At 39.1% G+C, this 21,754-nt stretch overlaps 2 protein-coding genes across 8 annotated transcripts in view; one reads left to right on the top strand and one right to left on the bottom strand.

Moving 5' to 3' along the window:
- The window catches only part of LOC100889698 (metabotropic glutamate receptor 3), a 30,384-nt gene extending 13,595 nt beyond the window's left edge, over positions 1-16,789 (bottom strand). For 2 of the 3 annotated variants that reach the window (XM_030982214.1, XM_030982215.1), the window contains exons 1-11: positions 16,045-16,788; positions 14,891-15,014; positions 13,843-14,171; positions 12,951-13,147; positions 8,424-8,686; positions 6,717-6,871; positions 5,950-6,142; positions 5,019-5,350; positions 4,322-4,447; positions 2,993-3,152; positions 2,324-2,533 (exon numbers count right to left, since the gene is read on the bottom strand). In XM_030982214.1, coding sequence (XP_030838074.1) covers positions 2,324-2,533; positions 2,993-3,152; positions 4,322-4,447; positions 5,019-5,350; positions 5,950-6,142; positions 6,717-6,871; positions 8,424-8,686; positions 12,951-13,147; positions 13,843-14,171; positions 14,891-15,014; positions 16,045-16,665 — 2,710 coding nt within the window. In that variant the 5' untranslated portion in view covers positions 16,666-16,788. Of the gene's footprint in view, positions 1-2,323; positions 2,534-2,992; positions 3,153-4,321; positions 4,448-5,018; positions 5,351-5,949; positions 6,143-6,716; positions 6,872-8,423; positions 8,687-12,950; positions 13,148-13,842; positions 14,172-14,890; positions 15,015-16,044 lie in introns of all 3 variants that reach the window. The other variant, XM_030982216.1, reaches the window with a different exon arrangement.
- A 3,105-nt stretch (positions 16,790-19,894) lies between these two features.
- Positions 19,895-21,754, top strand: part of LOC575134 (leucine-rich repeat and calponin homology domain-containing protein 1) — a 50,041-nt gene continuing 48,181 nt past the window's right edge. For 3 of the 5 annotated variants that reach the window (XM_030982212.1, XM_030982210.1, XM_030982208.1), the window contains exon 1: positions 19,895-20,098. In XM_030982212.1, coding sequence (XP_030838072.1) covers positions 19,936-20,098 — 163 coding nt within the window. In that variant the 5' untranslated portion in view covers positions 19,895-19,935. The remainder of the gene's footprint in view (positions 20,099-21,754) is intronic. The other 2 variants (XM_030982211.1, XM_030982213.1) reach the window with 2 other exon arrangements.

Genomic DNA, 21,754 nt, shown 5'->3' with positions numbered 1-21,754 from the left:
ATTAAATTTCTTGACAGAAGAGCTGAGAGTAGAACATAGTGCAGATCTTCCAAAGTCAGTTAACATTCAAAATTGCATGAAATAGAAGTATCAACGTACAGTGCATGTAGACATGGACAATTTAAAAGGGCACACACTCACAAAAATCTCTAACTCTCTTGATTCATGTATGTAGACCTAAATATCAATATCTTAATAAAAAATTGATTCTATATCGTACTCGCCTTTTTCAGTTTTACGTGCCAGAAGAATAATTGCATCCACAGCTTGTAGAATTCAGCTTGCCCAACAACAGTGGGATCAAATAACTCTTCCTTGTGGCTGATCCTGGAGGTATTCATTGTATATCTTTCTTGTGGTAGACATGCATGGGGCACACAAATTTCATCTTTATGTGGCATGTGGTCACCTCTGATCTGCTTCAAATGTATTCTTCCAGCCAGATGGTACAGAGAATACTGGTTTGAGACATTTTTCTGTTCGTGAATTTGGAAGATGAGAGGCTCCCCATTAAGGCAGCTCTCTTCCTCTGAAGAATGATGCTCTATGAATGCCCATGCAGGAATGTGTAGAATTCAACTTGACACACTTTTGGTCCTTTTTCAATTTCAATCCTTGAGTCCTTTGAATGTTTAAAGCTTAATTGGCAGCATGCTCTAGCAGGTTCAGCAGAAGCCAAACTTTGACGGCCTGCTCTGGCAGATTCGGCAAAAGCCGAACCTTGGCAGCAGGCTCTAGCAGGTTCGGCAGAAGCCAAACCTTGGCAGCATGCTCTAGCAGATTCGGCAGAAACCGAACTTTGACGGCCTACTTTGGCAGGTTCGGCAGAAGCCAAACCTTGGCAGCGTGCTCTGGCAGGTTCGGCTGAAGCCACATTTTGACGGCCTACTCTGGCAGGTTCGGCAGAAGCCGAACCTTGGCAGCGTGCTCTGGCAGGTTCGGCAGAAGCCGAACTTTAACGGCCTGCTCTGGCAGGTTCGGCTAAAGCCGAACTTTGACGGCCTGCTCTGGCAGGTTCGGCAGAAGCCGAGCCTTGGCAGCATGCTCTAGCAGATTCGGCAGAAGCCGAACTTTGACGGCCTACTTTGGCAGGTTCGGCAGAAGCCAAACCTTGGCAGCGTGCTCTAGCAGGTTTGGCAAAAGCCGAACTTTGACGGCCTGCTCTGGCAGGTTCGCCAAAAGCCGAACCTTGGCAGTGTGCTCTGGCAGGTTCGGCAGAAGCCGAACTTTGGCGGCATGCTCTAGCAGGTTCGGCAAAAGCCGAACTTTGACGGCCTGCTCTGGCAGGTTCGGCAAAAGCCGAACCTTGGCAGCATGCTCTAGCAGGTTCGGCAGAAGCCGAACTTTGACGGCCTACTCTGGCAGGTTCGGCAGAAGCCAAACCTTGGCAACGTGCTCTGGCAGGTTCGGCTGAAGCCACATTTTGACGGCCTACTCTGGCAGGTTCGGCAGAAGCCGAACCTTGGCAGCGTGCTCTGGCAGGTTCGGCAAAAGCCAAACCTTGGCAGCGTGCTCTAGCAGGTTCGGCAGAAGCCGAGCTTGCATTTCAATAACTTGGGCAATACAATAAAGCTGCCGCACTTTGTGATTACTTTTTTAAATATAGTTTTGAAAATTGAAACAATTGGAGTACAAAAATCAAAATTTTAAGCACCCATTTTAATGAAAATCAGTCAATTTTTTTAGACTAAAATAGAAAGTCTATTTTTCGAATAGAATGGGTTATTTCTTTGTAATGTGATTTTGAAGTATTTAGGTTTGTGGACTACTATTTAGTGACGAGAAGTATTAATAGTAATGTTGTAAAGCATATGGAGTTTATCACACATAATGCACTATATTAACTTAGTTAGTTCTGTTTCCCTTAGATCGGTGGCAGCAGTGGGATAGGAACCCATTTCATCTTAATTCATATCCTGCCATAAGGCCGCATGCACGCGCTATCGATAGGCTGCCTAATTCACGCGAGCGAGCCACAGCTTAGCTCCTTTATGCATGCATGCTCGCATTCGTAATAGCAGTTATTGTTCATGCTCATTGTACTGTGCTGAGTGCTTCGCATGCGCTATTGATCGCACCATCAGATTGTCAGATTATCTCAAAATAAACTTGGCACAGTGGGGATTTGTGACTTGGCACAATCGGGATAAGCCCTGTGGCACTGGGCTGTATTCGTTATGGCAGGATAAGAGTTAATGACTGGTGGCTAAAACTAAATAAATTTAAACCCTGAGCAATCTCTTTCTTGCCATCAAACACAAAAATAAAACCTCATCCTTTTTTTTCACAAGCATCATGATACAAGCGTAACTACAGACGATACCTGAGAATGCACAAGCCAGGCAAGAGAGGGCGCTAATCATGGCTTTCATTTTCCCGGTGGTGGCAAACGTTGTAGCAATGAAGATGAACGCCAAGAGACAGAAGGTGAGCATGGAGAAACAGATCCCGCGAGAGTCGTTAAACTGGCCGGGTAGCTTGCGGATGCGGAATGCCTGGAAACTACACAGCAGGGCTAGGAGGAGGTTGTAGACTGAAAGAGAAAGAAATACACAAATATTGGTAAAAGGCATCTTTTAACAATGTTATCAGTGTCTGTGATAAAGTGCAATTTTGAAACCCTTAAAAAAAATTGAGCTTTAAAATAATTGTGAAGTGCCTCAAAAAAGAAAAACCTTTGACTGACCGGTTTTACCATACTAATTTTCTCCAATATACTGAAGTGTTATAAAAACTGTTAGGAAAACGAATTTTTAAATTTTGATTTCCAATCATAAATATCTTGATAATCAGACAAGACAGGCTTGTAAAAGTCATGGGCAACCATACTGAATTAAAGGTTTATAACTATCATTGGACCATGAGCTACATCCAGGATTTAGTTTTAGAATCTGAGAAAAAGTTACGCAATCCCTTTAACCAAAATGGCAGATATCTTGCTCCAAATAGCTATATTATGGAATCTGTTCAAATCTCCTAGGAGAGGACTTACTGAATGCAAGGATGGAGCTGAGAATGTTGTTCCTGCAGACCAGATCGGTCACCTCGGGAGGGGAGTAGTCATAGACGGCTTCAGGAGGGAAAATCTGACTCAAGAGGACTTGAAGACAGGCTTGGACCAGGACGATCACCATCACAAATATTACTTGGTACTGCATGAGAGTCAAGAGAAAGTACAGATACTGCATGGTTCTCCAAGAAAATATATTCAAAAGATACACTGTACATGTGGACATTGCATTTGAGTAAAAACACCCCAAAACCACTCATTATTTAGTTATTATTCTAAACAAGAGGATTCTAAACTTTAAAATGATATGTAACTTATCACAATCGGATGTTCCTAACCCATTGAAAAAAGAAGAGTGTCCAGTCCAAAAGAACAAAATGTTACAGAAAAAGAGGTATTCAAAGTGGGTACTTTATGTGAAGCACTCTGACCTACAGGCACTGTGCAAGTTGACACGAGGGGATTAAAACTCCATCGAAATATCTGTGGTGTATATACGAGGGGATTAAAACTCCATCGAAATATCTGTGGTGTATATAATCATTTACATTGGTAGTAAACTTGGAACACATCGTGGGTGATGTATGTATTAAAGATATCCATGTATGGCATGAAAAAGGAAATGGAACAGCTGGGCCCGTTGCATAAAACTTACCATTGATGGTAACTTTGCCATCAATGGCAACTACCATAGTAACGGGGCTCAACAGCCAATCAAAATCAAGGTTTCCATGGTACAACTGTAGTTACCATTGATGGCAAAGTTACCATCAATTGTAAGTTTTGTGCAACAGGTCCCTGGTCTTGATTTCTTGCTTTTTACTTGACATTCCTTGCAGCCCCCATTAAATTGTCTCATAGGCCTGTTTACGGAACCAACGGGTCTACTCCATACCTGCCAACCTGAGACAAGAGAAATTAGGAGTAAATTTTTCTGGACGGACTACGAGGTCGCGAACCACCGAAGGATTGGGGTAGTAGCCCGTAGATTGGGGGGGGGGGGGGGGGTACACAGGACTTTAGGGTCTTTTTTTTTTTTCCATGTCGCTGTGTATATCTTCTATGAGCGCGAGCGCGGATGTCGGCGTGATCTGGTTATCAGTGCTGTGTTATGCTTTAGTCTTATACATACATTTCAAAATACAAACATAATAGTTATATACTCTCCAAGTGCATTACACTCTAAAAAAAAAAAAATTAAAAAAATCGGAGTTTTGAGGCATGCACTCGGAATTCGGAGTTGGTATGAAAAATGCGGAAGAACTCCGCCTAAATCGGGGTGGTTGGCAGGTATGCTACTCTATACTGTACCTTGATGTTGAGGAACATTGATGGTCTCCCTTGCGAGAGCTTGCGGTTGAAGATTCTTGAGATCCGATTGGTCTTTGTCAGGAGGGTTGCAACATAGAGAGCAAAGCTACAGCCAAGAAGACTGATCTACAAGTATAGAGATCATAACAATATAATAGATTCATGTACATAACAGTATTCAAATTGTTATGGATGTTTATTCTTACAATACTTTATTGACAAACTAAATTTTTAAGCATCTATTTCATCCATGCAACAGTTTACTCTAAGTAAAATGTAGCAATTAGCCAGTGTCATAAGCACCATAACGAACTCTAGATCAGACAAACAAGGGTCTACAAGACACTGGCAAAAATACCACTTGTAAAGTGTTTGATGCTTTAAAATTTTGAAGAAACAAAAACAAAAACATATACCGGTAGTCTTTGAAGAAATGCTAAAACTAAAATATAACCATGCTGACCAAATGCTTTATCCGGAATTCATACCATGTAATTTTTTATTTTTTTTGGAGGGGGGGGGGGGGGGAGGGGGGAGAGTTTGGAGTGCCTGGTCCCAATTTAAACATAAAAAAAATCTGTAAGCTGGGATATTTGGACAGATAGCTAGGGAGATAGGGAGTGTGTGAAAGAGAGAGAGGGAGGGGGAGAGATATACAGAAGAGGGAAGGGGAGAAAAATGGAAACCAATGCAATACCTGTAGGTTGCACATGAGATCGGTTGGCTTGGAGAGATAGAGGAAGATACAGACAAGAGTGGTCGTGATCGCCGTCAGCAGAATGTAACTCAGCTCTGTACTCGTAGCTTTGATGGTAGGCGTGTGGCGATACCGGACGTACGTACCAAAGCAGATGACAACAGCCACGAAGCCCAGTACGGCACAGATGCTTATGGCAATACTGAATGGATCGGTCCACTGCAGGTACTGGATGGGTTTCACAATGCACGAGGTCTGGTCGGCATCGGTGCGTTCTCCGTTGGCGCAGCGGCGACAGGATTCAGAGTTCACTGCAGTGCTAATGCTGCCCGCTGAAGAGGAAGAAAATAAATCATATTATTATTATCATATACCTGTACATGATCTTCTTCTTCTTCTTCTTCTTCTTCTTCTTCTTCAAAGGAAAGTTCTACTTCAAGGCCTTGAAGATTGTGCACTGTGTGTGCCTGCATGTGAGGAGCCAGTGTGAGCCTGCTGGCCAGGATCCTTGTGCATACATGTATATACACAGGGTGCAAGTAGAAACTATACTTGTCAAAACTAAACAATTGTAAATCTTATCAATTGCAGGAGAACATGTTTGACATCAATGACTTCTACTACTGCTACTACTCATGCTACTGCCTATACTACTTCTAATGAAATTGATTATTTAGAGGCACAACAAATAAAAAGTACCACAGCAAAATAGAGATTTAAAGGGAAGCAAAAGATATTAATATCCCCAAATTAATTAAATCACAATATATTACTAGAAGAAAAAGTGCCATTAAACCCTCTCATATGGTGATATGCACTACATAAGTACAGTATATTATTATTATCAATCTTCTTGGCTATACAGTACCAACTAATGATAAGATATCAAACTAACAAGACACAGAAACAAGCAAATGGGACTACAATTCACCTTCACATCTGACACAGTCCCAACAGCAATTAATGGACTCCCTGACAATATAAGACCCTGAGGGACAGTCTGCTGAGCAACGAGAAACGGGACTGACCCCCTCACTTGACCAGACGATGTCATCACTCCACGTGAACTTCTGCAGAGGGTCCCAGCTCCCGACTTCCATGAAGTCATAGACCCCATCAGATACCTGGCATTTAAGAGACACAATGACATTACAGCATTAGTTACGAAAGCCTTGACATTTTTTTTCAAGAAAATCTCATGTTTGATACCTAACCACACAGTAAATGTTTATTTTCATGAAAGATAATTCCTCTATATTCTGTTCAAAAAGTATACGATGTAAAAAAGGTGATTTGGATGACCTTTAAAATGTCCATCATTAATCCTATAATTGTGTGTAAGTCAAATGTAGGTACACTGTAGTATCTTTGAAGACACCATACAATGAACATGCTTCAGACAGTTTCATTAAATCATGAGATTAACTTTAATACATCTAGTTGATCTGACTGACCCTGAATGCAGAAGGATAAATTAACCAATGTCACATGACATGTTTGACATTTTAAGATCTTTAGGCTACATACGTCCTTATATACATTGTAAATGCACAATGCTCTGATACTGGGAAAATGACCAGTTAATGACTTACATTAAATCTAGCTTATTATTTAAATATCATGAACTATTGTTGTCTTGTATGTCCATCTGTCAAACAAAATCACATAAATTCCTAGGATGGCTAAATTTCTTGTTACCTGAAGGTTATTGACGTAATACTGGGCCAGTGGATCTCCATTCTCATCGAACCTGAATGCTGGGTTTGTTAGACCAGGGAAGGTAACGTTCTTGACGTACTGAAAGTAGTCTTCCGTGTTCAGTACGCTGGCATTGGCACCAGGGCATGATGATCCTGTAGAAAGTAGGGCAAATTATATGTACAAATAATAATAATCATAATAATAGTTCATTCTTTTATAGCGATTTCAGGACCACAGGCCCTCTCAAAGCACTTTACAGATATATATTATTACCCTGGTCATCGGATTCAGGCTTACCCGCACACAGTGTATGCACATTCTCCACTCGCTGAGGAGCATTCCAGCCAGGCATCATTTTTACAAGCGCACACTTGCTCATCTTACCACATTAACATTCACATCCTACCGGCACCCATTTCAACACCTGGGTGGAGAGTGGCAAATACAGATCAATGTCTTGCCAAAAGACATTAGACCCGCGGCGGGACTTGAACATACACATGTCATCCATTGCATTCTAGAAGCAAATTCATGTACATGGTTTAGATACATTTACCTTCTCCAAATGTGTAGTGGAAAGTTTAATTTAGCTGCATTTTTCTTTCTCTTTTTTCTTTTGACTGTCAGAATTTGCCTTTTTGGCAAAGATTGTCATAACAAATGTATCTGTATAAACCACAGAGACTTTAAGATATATAAATAAATTTGATCATATTTTTGTATATTATCCCATGAAAAAGACCCAATATATTTAGCCAAATACTTGAACAGAAACTTGTCCAGAATCCCAGGTAGCAATGACCACCTACAATATACTCAGCTACGGGTTTACTTAATATTCATATAGTAAATGAATACAATCCTTAGTTTGTAAGTATCTTTACAGGTAGTAATGACCCAGCGAGAAAGATTTCTGCTTGAGAAACTTCCTATAGGGAGTCATTGTCCATATCACTGTGCAGAATTTTATAAAGTATACTAGGGAGTTAATATACAAGTGGTAGAATTTATGCTTGACACATGTACTGTACGTGGTTGCCTGGGTGATGATGTCACTCAGGGAGTAATTGTCTCCATAACAGTTATCCTGGATGGCGATATTCTAAGGATATTAGGATAATGATTAAGATACTATCACAATGCAACTTTTTGTATGCTCAGTAAAACCCTCCTCTGGGCAATTCTATGACATGTGACCCATACTACATGTACATGTACATACAACTTGTATTCATCACTTCATCACCTCACTCAAACACTTGAGAATCTTTGTGTATTCATGATTCTTTCTTTAATCACTTTTCAGTAATTAATGGTTGGAACAGGAAAAAATTTAATTTTTGGATGAAATATATGGGTAAAATACAAATGTTGTACAGGACACATCGCAAAGAATAACCCTTCTCTACAATTTGTGCAAATAGTCTGTGCAAAATTTTGATAGTGGCAGAGTAAGGGTTAAGTTAATCATTAAGATTTCAAGTTAGACTCGGATTAATAAATAGTGGTTGAAATCCCCTGATCTAAAAAGACACAGGTGCGCAGTTTTAAACCCTTTCACGAATATCATCGCCTCAGAGCCATGGGAGTAAGTCATGCAGTTGGTGTATCATGACAGAGTTAACTGACCTTTTGGACTTTCAATAGACGATATGTTTTTCTTTTGGCATTAGAATAGATAAGGAAAATGTAGAGAACATTTACCTTTGCACTCATATAGCATATCATGCAAGCTAAAGGCTAGAGAATGGACCGCATCAATGATGAAAGAGGTCCAGCCCCCTTCACCACGAGACTCCAGCATCGATGCAAAGGTCTCGTTGCCATGGCAAAAGGGTGTGTCATTCTTTGTGTCCTCCTGTGTGTCATCCTTTGGGACATCAAAGGTACAACCAAAACGTGATCCGAGGGTGAGCTGGTACCATGGGTTGCGGCTATTCGTGAAGGGGTCCAGAGATGCTATGTACCTGTAGGATATTGTAATAAATTATACTGGTTAGTCAAATTATCATGAATAGTTTTCTCTTCAAAAAAGGGCATACAGGTACAGTGTATGTACATGCACAGAAAGCTCATGTATGATGTAAATTTATGTTCACTGTATACTCCATGTTTCACTGGCACTGTTTATATTTGTCATGCTACCTTTCCCTTACATTGGCCAGGCAGTCACCTACAGTGTTGCACCAGTCCTCTGGAACAGCTGCCAAGTGCCATTCGAAACATTCAGAAAAATGTTAAATGGTTTTATTTCATCAGAGTTACTAATGATATTAAGTTGTTTAAATTCTGGAGAGAAATTGCGTATTTTGTGTATTTTGTTTTGTATTGCGCCTTGAGTAAGTTATTGGATAAGTACGCTTTATAAGTATTTACTATTATTATTATTATTATTATTATTATTATTATTATTATTATTATTATTATTATTATTATTATTATTATTATTATTATTTTTTATTATCATCATTATTATTATGTATTCATATAAAGATGGCTCGGTCTGATTAATGTTACATCCCTTGTGTGGATTAGTTCTGCTTCCCTTAGATTGGTGGCAGCGGTGGGATATGAACCCATTTCATCTTAAAGACTGGTAGCACAAACCAAACAAACTTACACACCCTATCAATCAGTTTCAATAACAGAAGATACATAAATTGTATGTATTTCATTGGTAATAATTGTGATTTTTGACATTTGACATTTTGAATGTTCAGTATCAAAACTGTCAATTCCAGCAACATAAAATCTTTCATTGATTGTTTTATATTAAGCAAATAACTACCGTTGGTGAAGGTGATGGGACAAACTATCACTTCCGAGGCGATCTGGATGTAGCTACATGTATCTTTCCGAAGCGAAGCTGAGGAAAGACAGCGTATACATTCTGATCGACGAGGAAGTGATAGTTTGCCATCGCCTGAAACCAAAAGGTGATTATTTGCTTTATATTCCACATCTTAAACGATTTAACTACAAAAAGAAAAGGATGTGTATGCATTTACAGGCCCAAATTCACAGAAAAAAAGTTTAAGTTTAACCCAACCCCTTGAGGGTACGGTGCGCGCATGTGTTTTCTTTAATTGCGCTCAATGGTAATGCACGCTTACATGTAATTACGCCTGTTTTAGTGCGCTTTTGGATAACCTTCAGTGAAAGTGCGTTGCCCTGTGTAGAGAGTACCTCTTTCTTTAGTGAAAGTGCGTTGCACTGTGTAGATAGTAGTACTATCTACACAGTGTAACGAACTTGTTGCTTCTTCCATCAATAATGGGCGAACTATCTTTCATCACGTGATTTACTTTTCACCAATCGTAGAGCAAGATTCTTAGTATGTGGAATACAATAAAGCATATATTTAAAGTCTGCAAAGCCCATACATGTATGTATACACACCTGTATACTATATGTGCATGTGTAATATCCGTTGCTTACATGTATGTATGTAATGCATGTACATTTATGATGTTTTTGTACACATGTCACGTGTAGTGTCACAGGGTGTATGTACAGTGTACATAAAATAATGTGTCGGTCATCATGTCATATTGCTTTTACAAGTAAATATAGATAAAGATTACATTTACAGTCTATAAACACATCATGATACAGCAACTTCAGCAAGGTGCAGTATTATACATGTACATGCACATAGTATGAGGGCTATACAAGAACCCACTATCATTTATTATCTGCTTAAAGGTAAATCTGAGGTTTCATCCACTGTGGCAGACATAAGATTGAAGACCAGAATTCAGCAATTGCAGCTAAGTGAAATAAAAAATAATTAAATCATCACTGTACACTACACGTACAGTACATGTTCATATCATTTACAGGTAATTCATTTAATTCATCATTGGAATTAAAGAGAGATACTTAAATAAAAAAATTAAAGCCCTATTCCTCTCATGATATCTAGTGTTATTCACTCTAAAGGTACATGTACAGTACAATGCAGTGAACATGTACTTCCTTATCATATAGCCTACCATGTAAACGCTCTCTAATTAAATTGCACACTGCATTGCTAATCCAATTTGTTTCTTTACACAGTCCAAATCCTGCACATGCTCGGGACAATGGACCTTGCTCTTCCCATTAGTATTAAATTTTCCTCATTCCATAGTGATGTGCATATACAGCTGTAGATAGATTCTCTTGTTCTTTCAAAAATTGTCAAATGAATAATTAATTCAGCAGTTAGTGGGAAAAACATGTAAGAAATTGTACAAACATTTTGAAAGTACATCCAACAACAAAATAAATATATTTTGTCAATATAGAACACTGTTGGAAAGATAAGATTTATATTTTAAAAAGAGAGAAAATGCAATATTGTGGCATAGCCAGAGAGTGAGGAGGGGGGGGGGGGAGCCAGTTAACCCCTGGTTTTGCTTAAATGCATGTAGCTGTAATAAAAGCACTAGCAGATTTTGTCTAAATTGCTCCAAAATTGTCCTTCTTTAAAAGACAGTTATTATAATCAATTATAATTTGAAAAAAAAAGCTGCAGGAATAATTTGATTCAATTGAATTTGATTCAATCAGGGTGTGATCCAACACTTGCCCTGGGTTTTAGATTAGTGACTGCTAGGGTTATGTTACGTTGTAGCTCCAGTACTGCAGTTGGGGATTTGTTTAATACAGAAACTGAACGTGGAGCAACTGTCACCAGAGCATGTTGTAGAGATATCCAGGTAGGGGCAGAGCGAACAATAACATTTAAGACTTGAAAATGTTGACCTTTAAACAGGAGCAACAAATAATACCAAATTCCTGATTTGAATAAATATATTGATGTACATGTATATTGCCAGAATTTCACTTCATTGACAATTCAAGTACATGTACATTTACTCAGCTCATGATGATAATCAGTTGAACATACACGTGGAAGGAATTATCTCTGAGCATACAGATAAAAATTTCTACAAAACTGATTGACTGTTCATGTTCACACACCAAATGCACTCATCAAAGGCTACTGTAGATTAGAACTCAAAGTAAGTCACTATTTATCATTCTGACAAATAAGTCTTTATCTCATGTGTAAGCATGCTGCAGTTTTTTTCTACAATTGCAATAAATTTATAAAAAAACATAAGTCTTAAGGAAAGCACTAAAACAGGATGGCAAAACAAAAAACATTTAATTTTACCAGACTATGTAACAAACTTACGCAATTTATGACCCTGGTCATCAAGTACTTTATCACACTTGATCCTCAAATAAGATAATCTACAAAAGTTAAGAAATTCCTATTTCTGCATTAAAGATACTGAAGCATTATCAATCCAATATTTTCAGACAAGGATTAATCCTTGTCATTGATTCCTTTGGGAACAATTCTAACTACCTATCCCTGAGACAAAAGCGACAAAAAACTAGAATCTCCCTTGGGATTTGAGACCCACACAGAACATAAATGTACATGCAATCTTCAAGGTTATAAAATGAGCTTTTCTCCACTGATGAGCCCAACAGGTTTACCAAATTGTCCCTCGACACCAGGGGGGGGGGGGGGGCGTTTCACAAAGATTAAGATCGACTTCAGTTGGACTTGCACTACGGCAGGCCATTCATGCCACTGGTTGGTCTCGCCATTGGTCTCTCAAGGGACATCACAAATCTACAAATTTCATTGTTGAAGAAAAAAATATGGATTGGAGACCACGATTTGTACGTCCCTTGAAAGACCAATGCCAGGAATGGTGAGAGCAACCAGTGGCCAGTACTAATCTTTGTGAAACACTCTCAAGGACCGATAACTGCCTTGTTCACGATCCAGACCATCCTTGAACAATGTCTGCATAGTCATAGACAACAATCTGCAGAGAGCCTTCCTGTACATGTTTGTAGGACTTTGATTCTCACATAAATGTAGAACATACACTGTAAAAGCTAAAAAGTTATGATCATAAAGTGTAAAATCTACAAAGTTATGAATATGCAGTTTAAAGGCCCACTACACTACTTGTAGCTACTTGCACCCTCTATATAACAAACCATGCCTAATCGGTGACCATTGGTCCCCCATGATCCTCTTTTTCTTATGTTAACTGAGAGCTGAGTTGATGAGATAACCACCTGTCCAGTGACCTTGCAGGGCAGTCTAATCCCTCCTGTAAACTATGGCAGATACGCTTTAAAATCTACAAAATTATGAACTGTACATTTCAATCCATACTGGAGATATACTGAAATACTGATACACTGAAATCCCACCTTTTAAGACCAGGATCGATCCTTGCCTTCGGTACAATCCCAACCATTCCTGAGACAATGTCCAGATAGTCATTGACCACAGTCAGAGAGTCCCCCCAGGAGTCACTGGCGATCCATGTCCGTCCTGTGAGACCTTGTTCTTTGGCTTCCTGTAAGACGGAAGTGATGTGCGTCTTTCCAGCAAATGTGAAGATTACCTGCATGATTGAAGAGAAGGTCAAATTCAGATCATTATTGGTGACGGTATCCTATCTTGCTGTAATACCTGGGGGGTGTTTCTCAAAACTTGTCATCAGTGACAAATGACAGTTTTTGTTATAGCTACTGAAATCTTTGCTTCTGATTGGTTATCAACAGATTTGTCACTGATTTTTGTCATTTGTCATTGAAAAAAGGCTTTGTAGAACGGGTCCCAGGGGTGCTTTGACAGATGGTCCAGATATAATGCAATTGTTCTGAGCTTTACTCCATCAAAGATAAAGAATTGTGGAGAAGACTGCAATTTATTTTTATGTTGGATTTAGGTTAAAGGGTGAGGTTAGGTACATTGTATAATATTAGGTCCAGGATTGAAGTTTGGAATGGAATATTGTGGACATTATTGGTGACTTTTGCTCATTGTTGCTTGCATATGTAGAGGGTGCTCCAACGAAGGGTGTATACTTTAACACAGAGCTAAGGCCCTCTGGCTCCAAAGAAATGATATGCTATGGGAACAATTGCTTTAAGGCTATATTTCAACAAAGAGTTAAAATAAGGTTTTGGGATGCAATCTGGATTTACACTTTTCTTTTGTTATTAGGATTGATGTTCGATTTGGGTATATGTTGTGGTCAAAGGCTAAAGTTATGAATTTGGTTAGTGTATTTAAGAGGATGAAAGCAATTTTTACCTGTATTTTAGGATCTGCTTTCAGATTCGCTACTATATCCTTAACAGGAACCGCGGCAGCACTCTCACTACCAAGTGAGTATTCCAGTGCAATACAAGCATTCTTAGCCTTCAGGTTATCATAGAGTGCCTTGCGTCCTGGCCCACCGTAGCTGTTTGCCGAGTAGAGGATAGCCACGTAGTTCCAGTTCATGATGTCCGCCAGGTCAGCCATGACACGAGCTTGATTCTCGTCCGAGGGCACGGTACGGAGGAAGTACGGGTAGAGCTGCTTGTCGCTCAGGAGTTGACTGGTAGCGGAGTAACTCACTTGAGGGATACTGAACAGACCTTCAAAAATAAGATACATGAAAGTCATTATTTCACTTGTTTATTGTACAGGGAACCCCACTTTTTTAATAAAAGCTTAAGCTTCTCTCGGGTTCCCTAACCATTTTTACTTTGAATGTCCAACATTTTTTGTATATGTCTTTCGAACATTGTTTGTATTTCTGAATGTTGTTTTAAAAAAATGGTTGAACCAATAAATGAAATGAAATGAAATTATACATGGCCCTGCATACATGTACAGCATGTACACTGTATACCCTCTCTTTTCCGGACTTAATGAATTACTCATTCAAAGACATACTCTTGGCAGTTTTCATACATGTATGTACATCGTGTCATAGTTCACATAAATACTTTACTTTGTGGAATTACCATTTACCGGGGGTACAGTAATATGTGAAAAATTCTTGCATGCACTAAAGCTCATGTCCCACCTGGACCTTGGTTTGAGAGATTAAAACGATGCCAGTCATTTAGATGCAGCATTTTAATATGATGATTACTTTTCCTTACTGGGTGGTTCTTATTAATTTGGTTGACATGCATACATGTACGTTGGGTCTGTCTGTTGTAAAAGTGAAGACTACACTAGGTTATCAGATGAATAGCTGAAAAGTGTCAAATTCCCCATGCTGACCCATGCTTTTGAGTCCCAGAAACGCAGGCATATACCTTTTGAGAAAGATATAAAACAAAACAACAACCTAGTCATGACCTACCTAAGAGTGTGGCCAGAGCAATAGATGTAGAACTTGATCCAGTCCCTACCACCCCAATGGTTTGACTCTCTGATAAAGGACATTGGTTGCTTGGCTGGGAGTTCTCCACAAAGTTTAATGCTTCCTGAAAAAAAAGTAAAATAAGAACGATTCCACATTACTGGTGCACTGAAAACATCAATTGTTATCTGAAATTGGCATTCAAACTTTAAAACTTTCAAATATATATTGAAAGATATTTTTCTTCTACACCTGTAAAGACTAATCAGAGGCTCCAGCTAATTAAGATTTAAGAACAAACTCAAAATCTTATCTTCATTCTATACTTGTTTAATCTTTTGTTACTAAGAAAACGGAAATGATGCAATTAACAAGAAGGACCATATCAAATCTACATCAATTGAAGTTCAACTATGCATACATGATTAAGGGCATTTTAAAAATTGCATCATTTGGGCATTTTTCTCCAGAGTTTTTGATATGTAATGTTCATGAACAACAATCAAATACATTGAATAAAAGGCCATTTTTCCCTTTTAATACTCTCTAACTCTAAACCCTATTATCTTTAACTCTAAACCCAATTATCTTTAAGTTTTTTCAAAACAGTCTATAAATCTTTTCCAGCAGCTAATTCTCCCACTTTGACTTTGACACTATTTTACCTAGTCCTACATGTATTATTGTTTTTAATACAACACCTACGTGGATCCTTGTCATTTGATTGGAGGATTGTTGGTCACATGATATTCAATAGATGTTATATTGCACGGGTGTGCATTTTTGGTTATATGCAGACTGCGTACCTCTCTGCTGTGCGCGTATCCCTGCGTGTATCTGACGCAAAGGCAATCTGAATGTAAACGAGAAGGCTTGACTCCAACTTTAATTCGTCTTTAATATCAGGAGTAAAGCATAATTTGTTGATTAACATTCTATTAGATCTTCTTTGATGTTGTATAAAACAAATAATGAATGTTTTCATTCGTTTAATAATGCGAATATTTCCATTCGTTGAAAGATTAACATTAATTCTATTCAACTCGGCTGACGCCTCGTTGAATAGAATGTTAATCTTTCAACTCATGAAAATATTTGCGCTATTGAAATTATAACCATTCATTATTTGTATAATATGTCATACATGTATTTACCGTCAAAGCTCTATTTTGATTAGAGCAATCATTCCTGATATCAAAACCGAGTTTATGGTTGGGTAGAATGTCAGTTCTGTTATTAATCACATCTACCGCGTAAATCATGGATTCCACCCACAATCCCGCTGGCTCCAAAAGCCTGCCACAAAGAATATCTCCGTCTGGGAGGTTCACAGCAAAAGTCCCACCCACAACAAAATCACCATCTTGTTGGGCAAAAACCTTGGCAGATTCTGGGAGAGAGCTAGCGGACGTGTCCTCTTCATTGCCAGTACTACCAGCTGTGCGTCGGCTGCGAGGCACAGAACGGCCATTTTGAGAAGAGAAACGAAATAGAGGTTCTGTCCCCGCAAAATGAGGGATGAAGGGCGATGTTTGAAATAGAGATTGATATTCTTCCAGTGCGCCGTTGTACATGGAGCTTGAGCCGTGCGTAGCCACGGGTTGGCCGTTGGCTCCCGCTCCGGACACGGGGAAGTATGGCTGCGGAAATGACCCCTCATCCCCTCTGAGAGCCGAGAGGCTTTCGGCTGAAAACGATCCCAATTTTATAGCATGACAGTCTTTGAAAGTGATACAGAATGTAATAGAAATGACCAGGAACAGCTTGGTATCCATCCTGAAGACTGTAATGGTCTAAAGTCAAACGAGATCACATAACAAATAGTTATTCTTGTCACGGATAGAGTTATGCAGAGGAATAGGGTAAACAACGATTTTGTATACGATCGTGTATACCGCGCGTGCATGGCCAAGGGTACATAACTGTGTGTACGAACAGTGGCGCCGTGGCGTACACATTATTTTTGTAAAGCTTTGGTATTGGTGGAAGTGGTGGAGCCGTGGTGCCGTGGTGTACATGCAGTGTATCATTGTGTATATATAGGCGTACTAATTGCGACGCCACTTTCGTTCAGTTATATTCCTATACATCCCCGTTTAAATGTGTGTTTGTTTTGAGGTTTAATGTAAATTAGATTATATCCTATGAAGAAAAAACGACGATTTCGTTAGGTGGGGAGGGGAAGCTTAGAGTGGAAGGGGAGGGGGAGGCCGCGGGTGAGGGTTGAGGGGAAGCTATATATATATAGGGAGGACGATTATGTTTTAACAGAATTGCTTTTAAAGTTATCAAGACGCATGAAATCTTTATATACCCCCTTCACATACACGGATTTGTCTTAATTTAAATAGTTACGTTACAAGCTACTCAGCTCTTTCTGACATGGCTTCAATTAATGAATGGAAAAAAATCCCGAACCTCCCTTCATCGAGCGAATATTTGTGTTATTACAAGGATTACACAAGAGCTATAGTCAAAATAGCATTCCTGACATTGCAACAATGACCGTATTATTTTGATGTATTGCTCCAAAAGGTAATGAAGAGGCTCTTTCTCCTTGTCTGGGAGCACAAGCACCTTCAGTATCTCTACAGGAAAAAGAATATACTGGGGATGTAGTGTCACTTCAAAAATGGAAAATACAAGGATTGTAAATTTGAAAATGTAAACTACTTTTAAAACCTGGCAATAAGGGACTCTTAAATGTAGTTTTTAAATGGGACATGGCCTTGTGGCTAAAATTATGACGATAGTGGCGCAGCTAGCCGACGATAATGGCGCAGCTAGCTGACGGCTAGCTTATTGTTGTAGATGTAGCAAAAGACTTACTAATTCAGAGAGTCGCTTGTTAAAGATAGAGTATCATATCTATGTTCTCCTTTGTTGAGAAGTTGGGGGGATATCCCCTAAAAAAAGAAATGGACAAGTCTATATCATAGGCTGAAGGGGAAAAAAAGAAAAAATATATCATGGGTAAAAATGGCATAGCTGGGACTCGAACCGAGTTTTTGCACTCTGAAGCGATCAGTTTTATCCACCAGACCAATTTGCCTCACTGCTATCAAGTGGTTTGCTTCTAGTAGTTAACATTTTCTGATGTTAAAGGTAATACAAAGTTTTTGGAAATTTTGAAGATTGGGTGGATAGTGATTCTTTACAATTTTGATTTATTTTGGATGCCCCTGTGGATGTATTATAAGAACTAGAAAATTTAGCCCCTAAAAACTTCTGCTTTTGAGAAAAATTGAATATAAAAATTTACCGGTGAAATTTGGATAAATTTAAAATAGCGCCTACGGCCGTACAATCAGGCGCGGCCAGGGGAGGGGGCCCAACTTTCTTCTTTTTTTTTTGCTCCCGAAAATTTGAAAATCGCGCCGGTCGAAAAGTCGCTCGGTGGGGGGGGGGGGGGGGGTAATGCGGACTATTTAATTTTTTTTGCTCCTCGAAAATTTTAAAATTTGCACCCCCAAAAAAGGTAAAAAATCACGTGTTTTTACATGATTTTTTTTTCTCAGGGGGGGGGGGGGCGGGCCCCCTGGATCCGCCACTGCGTACAATGATAGCTGCGACCATGAAAATATCAGAATATGTAGGTCTGGTATATAATTTCCAAACGGGAATAGCTAATCGGTCGATTTTATTCAAGAAACATTGTTTTATAGCTTAATTAATATTTTGACGTTGAGAGGGAGCTATAAAACAAAAAGAGTTTATTGTCAAAACTTTAGACTAGATTTCAACCACGAAAACGATCACTGAATATTGTAGGATCGCATATGCTTCCAATATGATCATTTGAACCAAATGCATGACCCAATACCAAAAATTTGTATTACCTTTAGTGACTTTACAAAATATGCTTATTTCGGGATACATAACTGTTGTTATTATTTTTGTAATCCGATGTTGTCAAGATGGCCCGTCAAAACTTTCTTTCATTTACTGATATTACTGAATTATAATAGTGAGTTTTCATGCTATTTTCATTTACATTCCCTTCCTTTTCTCTCCCTCTCTCTCTCTCTCTCTCTCTCTCTCTCTCTCTCTCTCTCTCTTTTTGCTGGGGGGGGGGGAGATGGGGCAATGGCATTTTTTGCTCCCCCACATGTCGGCGGGAAAATCGCAACTGATATCCCCCTTTTTTTCCATTCTTCTTCCTCTTTATGTTCTTCCTCTTTCTCTCCTCTTTCCTTTTCCCTTTCCTTCCGTCTCTCTCTTTTTTGTTGAGGGTTCTTTCGGCCCCCGATCTACACGTTTTTGGCGGGATTAATCATAAGTTGATCTACCCTTCTGTTCACCCTTTTCCTTTCTTCTTCCTCCTTTGTGTTGCCTTTCTCTCCTCTCTCCCTTTCTCGCCCTCCTCCCTTTTTTGACGGGGGGGGGGGGGGTCTTTTGGCCCCCCGATCCACAACTTGTTGGCGGGAAAATCGCAACTGATATCCCCCTTCTTTACTTTTCTTCTTCCTTTTTTTTAAATTTCCATTCCCTTTATCCCTCTTTTTTTTTTTTTTTGCCTTTCCTTCCTTTTCTCCTTTGTTTTTGCTTTGGGGGAGGGGGGCAACAGCTTTGGATGAAGGCTTTTTCGCCCTCCCATCTCCCCCTTTTTCTTTTCTTCTTCCTTTTCTTCTTTCCCTTTCTCTTCTCTTTTCCTTTTCCTTCTTTTCCTCCTCTCTTTTCTCTCTCTTGTTTTTTTTTTTGCTGCCGGTGGGGGGGGGGCAAGGCCCTAGGATCCGCGCCTGCTCTCAGTCCAAACGTTTACTCTATTTAATAATTTCGCGAGTTTTCGCTCAGCGACAGACAGACCTTCTTTATATATGACGCGGATCGCGTCCCGGTAGTTGGATACTTCTTTACTTTCTATCCAAGATTATTTCCCTACGAAATGTATGGTTTATTGTCGTAGATGGCGTGCGACCTTTTCTATAAAGGCGAACGGTTTCTCAAAACAACTAAATGCAGTACATGTACAACTCATATGTATATGTGTGTACTGTGGATGCAATAACTTCCGGGATATATGTATGATATAGTTTGATGGAAAAATGGCGGTGACCATCTCGCATAGTGGAGGCACTCAATTAAGGTCTTTAGAAAAGGTGCTTGAAGATGCTCAAAAATCGGGAAAACTGAACCTGGGCGGAAGGAATTTAAGGGACTATCCTAAAAGTGCAGAAAAATTCGATTTGTTTGACACTGTAGAGATCGGTAAGTTGTCGAGCGATTATCATTTCGTAAAGTGTACTGAGCTGTGCAGTGTTGTTGGGGTCTGTCTGTGTCTACGGTACAACTTGGCCGTTGAGTGCCCGATGCTGCATGCTGGTGCATAGTGCATGGGTTGTGAGTTCGGTCGTCCGGGCACTTAATCAAGACATCACTTTTGTTTTTATGTAGGCCTAGATCTGTAGATCTTTTTGACTAAATCTATGTAAAGCTGCCGTTGATTTCACAAAGCTTTGATAAATTAGTAGGCAAACCTCACTCCAGCAAAGCATAGGGTGCTTTTAAGCTTAAATTTTGAAGGCAGAATGAGCGATTTGTAACGCTTATCGTAAACGCTCATCGTAATCGCAGTTCCATGGTGTACTGTTTATGCTCACTTCTCTGGCTCCTCCAGGCAATTCTCCCTGGGTGGCCTTAATTGGCCTTGCAGCTGGATTCGCAACCTTGAAATGCGCATGCTATGTAGACCATGGTCCATACGTAGACCCACTAGAGGTCAGTGCGTTGACCCCATTTAAACGCGTTTACAAATTGTAAACGCATCGTTTTGTGAGTTTTTGATCGGCGATCATGATCGCCGTTTTTCAGTGATTCTACAAAAGTGAGAAAGGACGCAACCGTGTTTTAAACTAAACGCGTAACAGATGCCTGATTGTGGCCAGAAAAAGTTAAAGGTAAAGACCAGTCTTGGAAACGCCCCAATTTCAAAAAATGAAATGGAAGCTCTTATTACCAATCATGTGAAAGAATATGTTTTGAATATTACATGACGATAACAATTTTGACGGGAAACCTCCAACACATGTAATGCAGACCTGAAATCTAAATATTCAAATGTCTTTTTTCATGTCCAGACTGGAGAACTGAACACAAATTACATGTACAGTGTACACTTGGTTGAAAAATCTGAGAAATAAAAAAGAGTGACAAAAATGATATAAAGTGACTATAAATACTGATGAAATGAAAAAATACAAATTCTACTAACTGGTACAAGATTTTCAATTTTTGTAACTACATGTATCTGTGTTTATTACATTACAGAATTCATAACTTTATAGTGAGATATGAAAGAGATTATACAAACAATGAGTTTAATTTTAAGAGACAGAATATTTTCACCTTTGCAATGTAAGGTACATTCCAAATACATGTATATACAGTACATGTACATGTAGGAAACGTAAGAACCACACCGTCGTCCTCTGCCAATAATAATGATTAATAATAATAGAAATGTTGTTGATGATGATACAGGGCGTGTAATTGTATGATGATAATAATGACAAATTTGATAACAATAACATTAATGATAATAATCAAAATAATACTAATGATGATGATGATTGATTATGATGATGATGATGATTGGTTGATGATGATGAATTGATGATGATGATGGTGATGATGATGACGATAATAATAATGACAAAGATAATAGCATTAAAAGCTAAAGACCAGTTATGGTCATGCGATTGCATTGTGAAAGAAACATTGTGAAATCGATCAGAAAAGGTTGATCATCTAGCATACATGTAGATGTACTGCAAGGTTCTGGAATCATCAAAATGATAAGAAATTTGGCCAAGACTTCATAAAGTTAGAATCACTGTTCACAGAAAGATGTACACTGTATATGGG

This window comes from Strongylocentrotus purpuratus, unplaced genomic scaffold, assembly GCF_000002235.5.
Source record: "Strongylocentrotus purpuratus isolate Spur 01 unplaced genomic scaffold, Spur_5.0 spur5_scaffold_12, whole genome shotgun sequence".
Lineage (NCBI taxonomy): Eukaryota > Metazoa > Echinodermata > Echinoidea > Camarodonta > Strongylocentrotidae > Strongylocentrotus > Strongylocentrotus purpuratus.
Note: the sequence above shows the minus strand (reverse complement) of the source record. Positions and strands in the feature narration are given on the sequence as shown.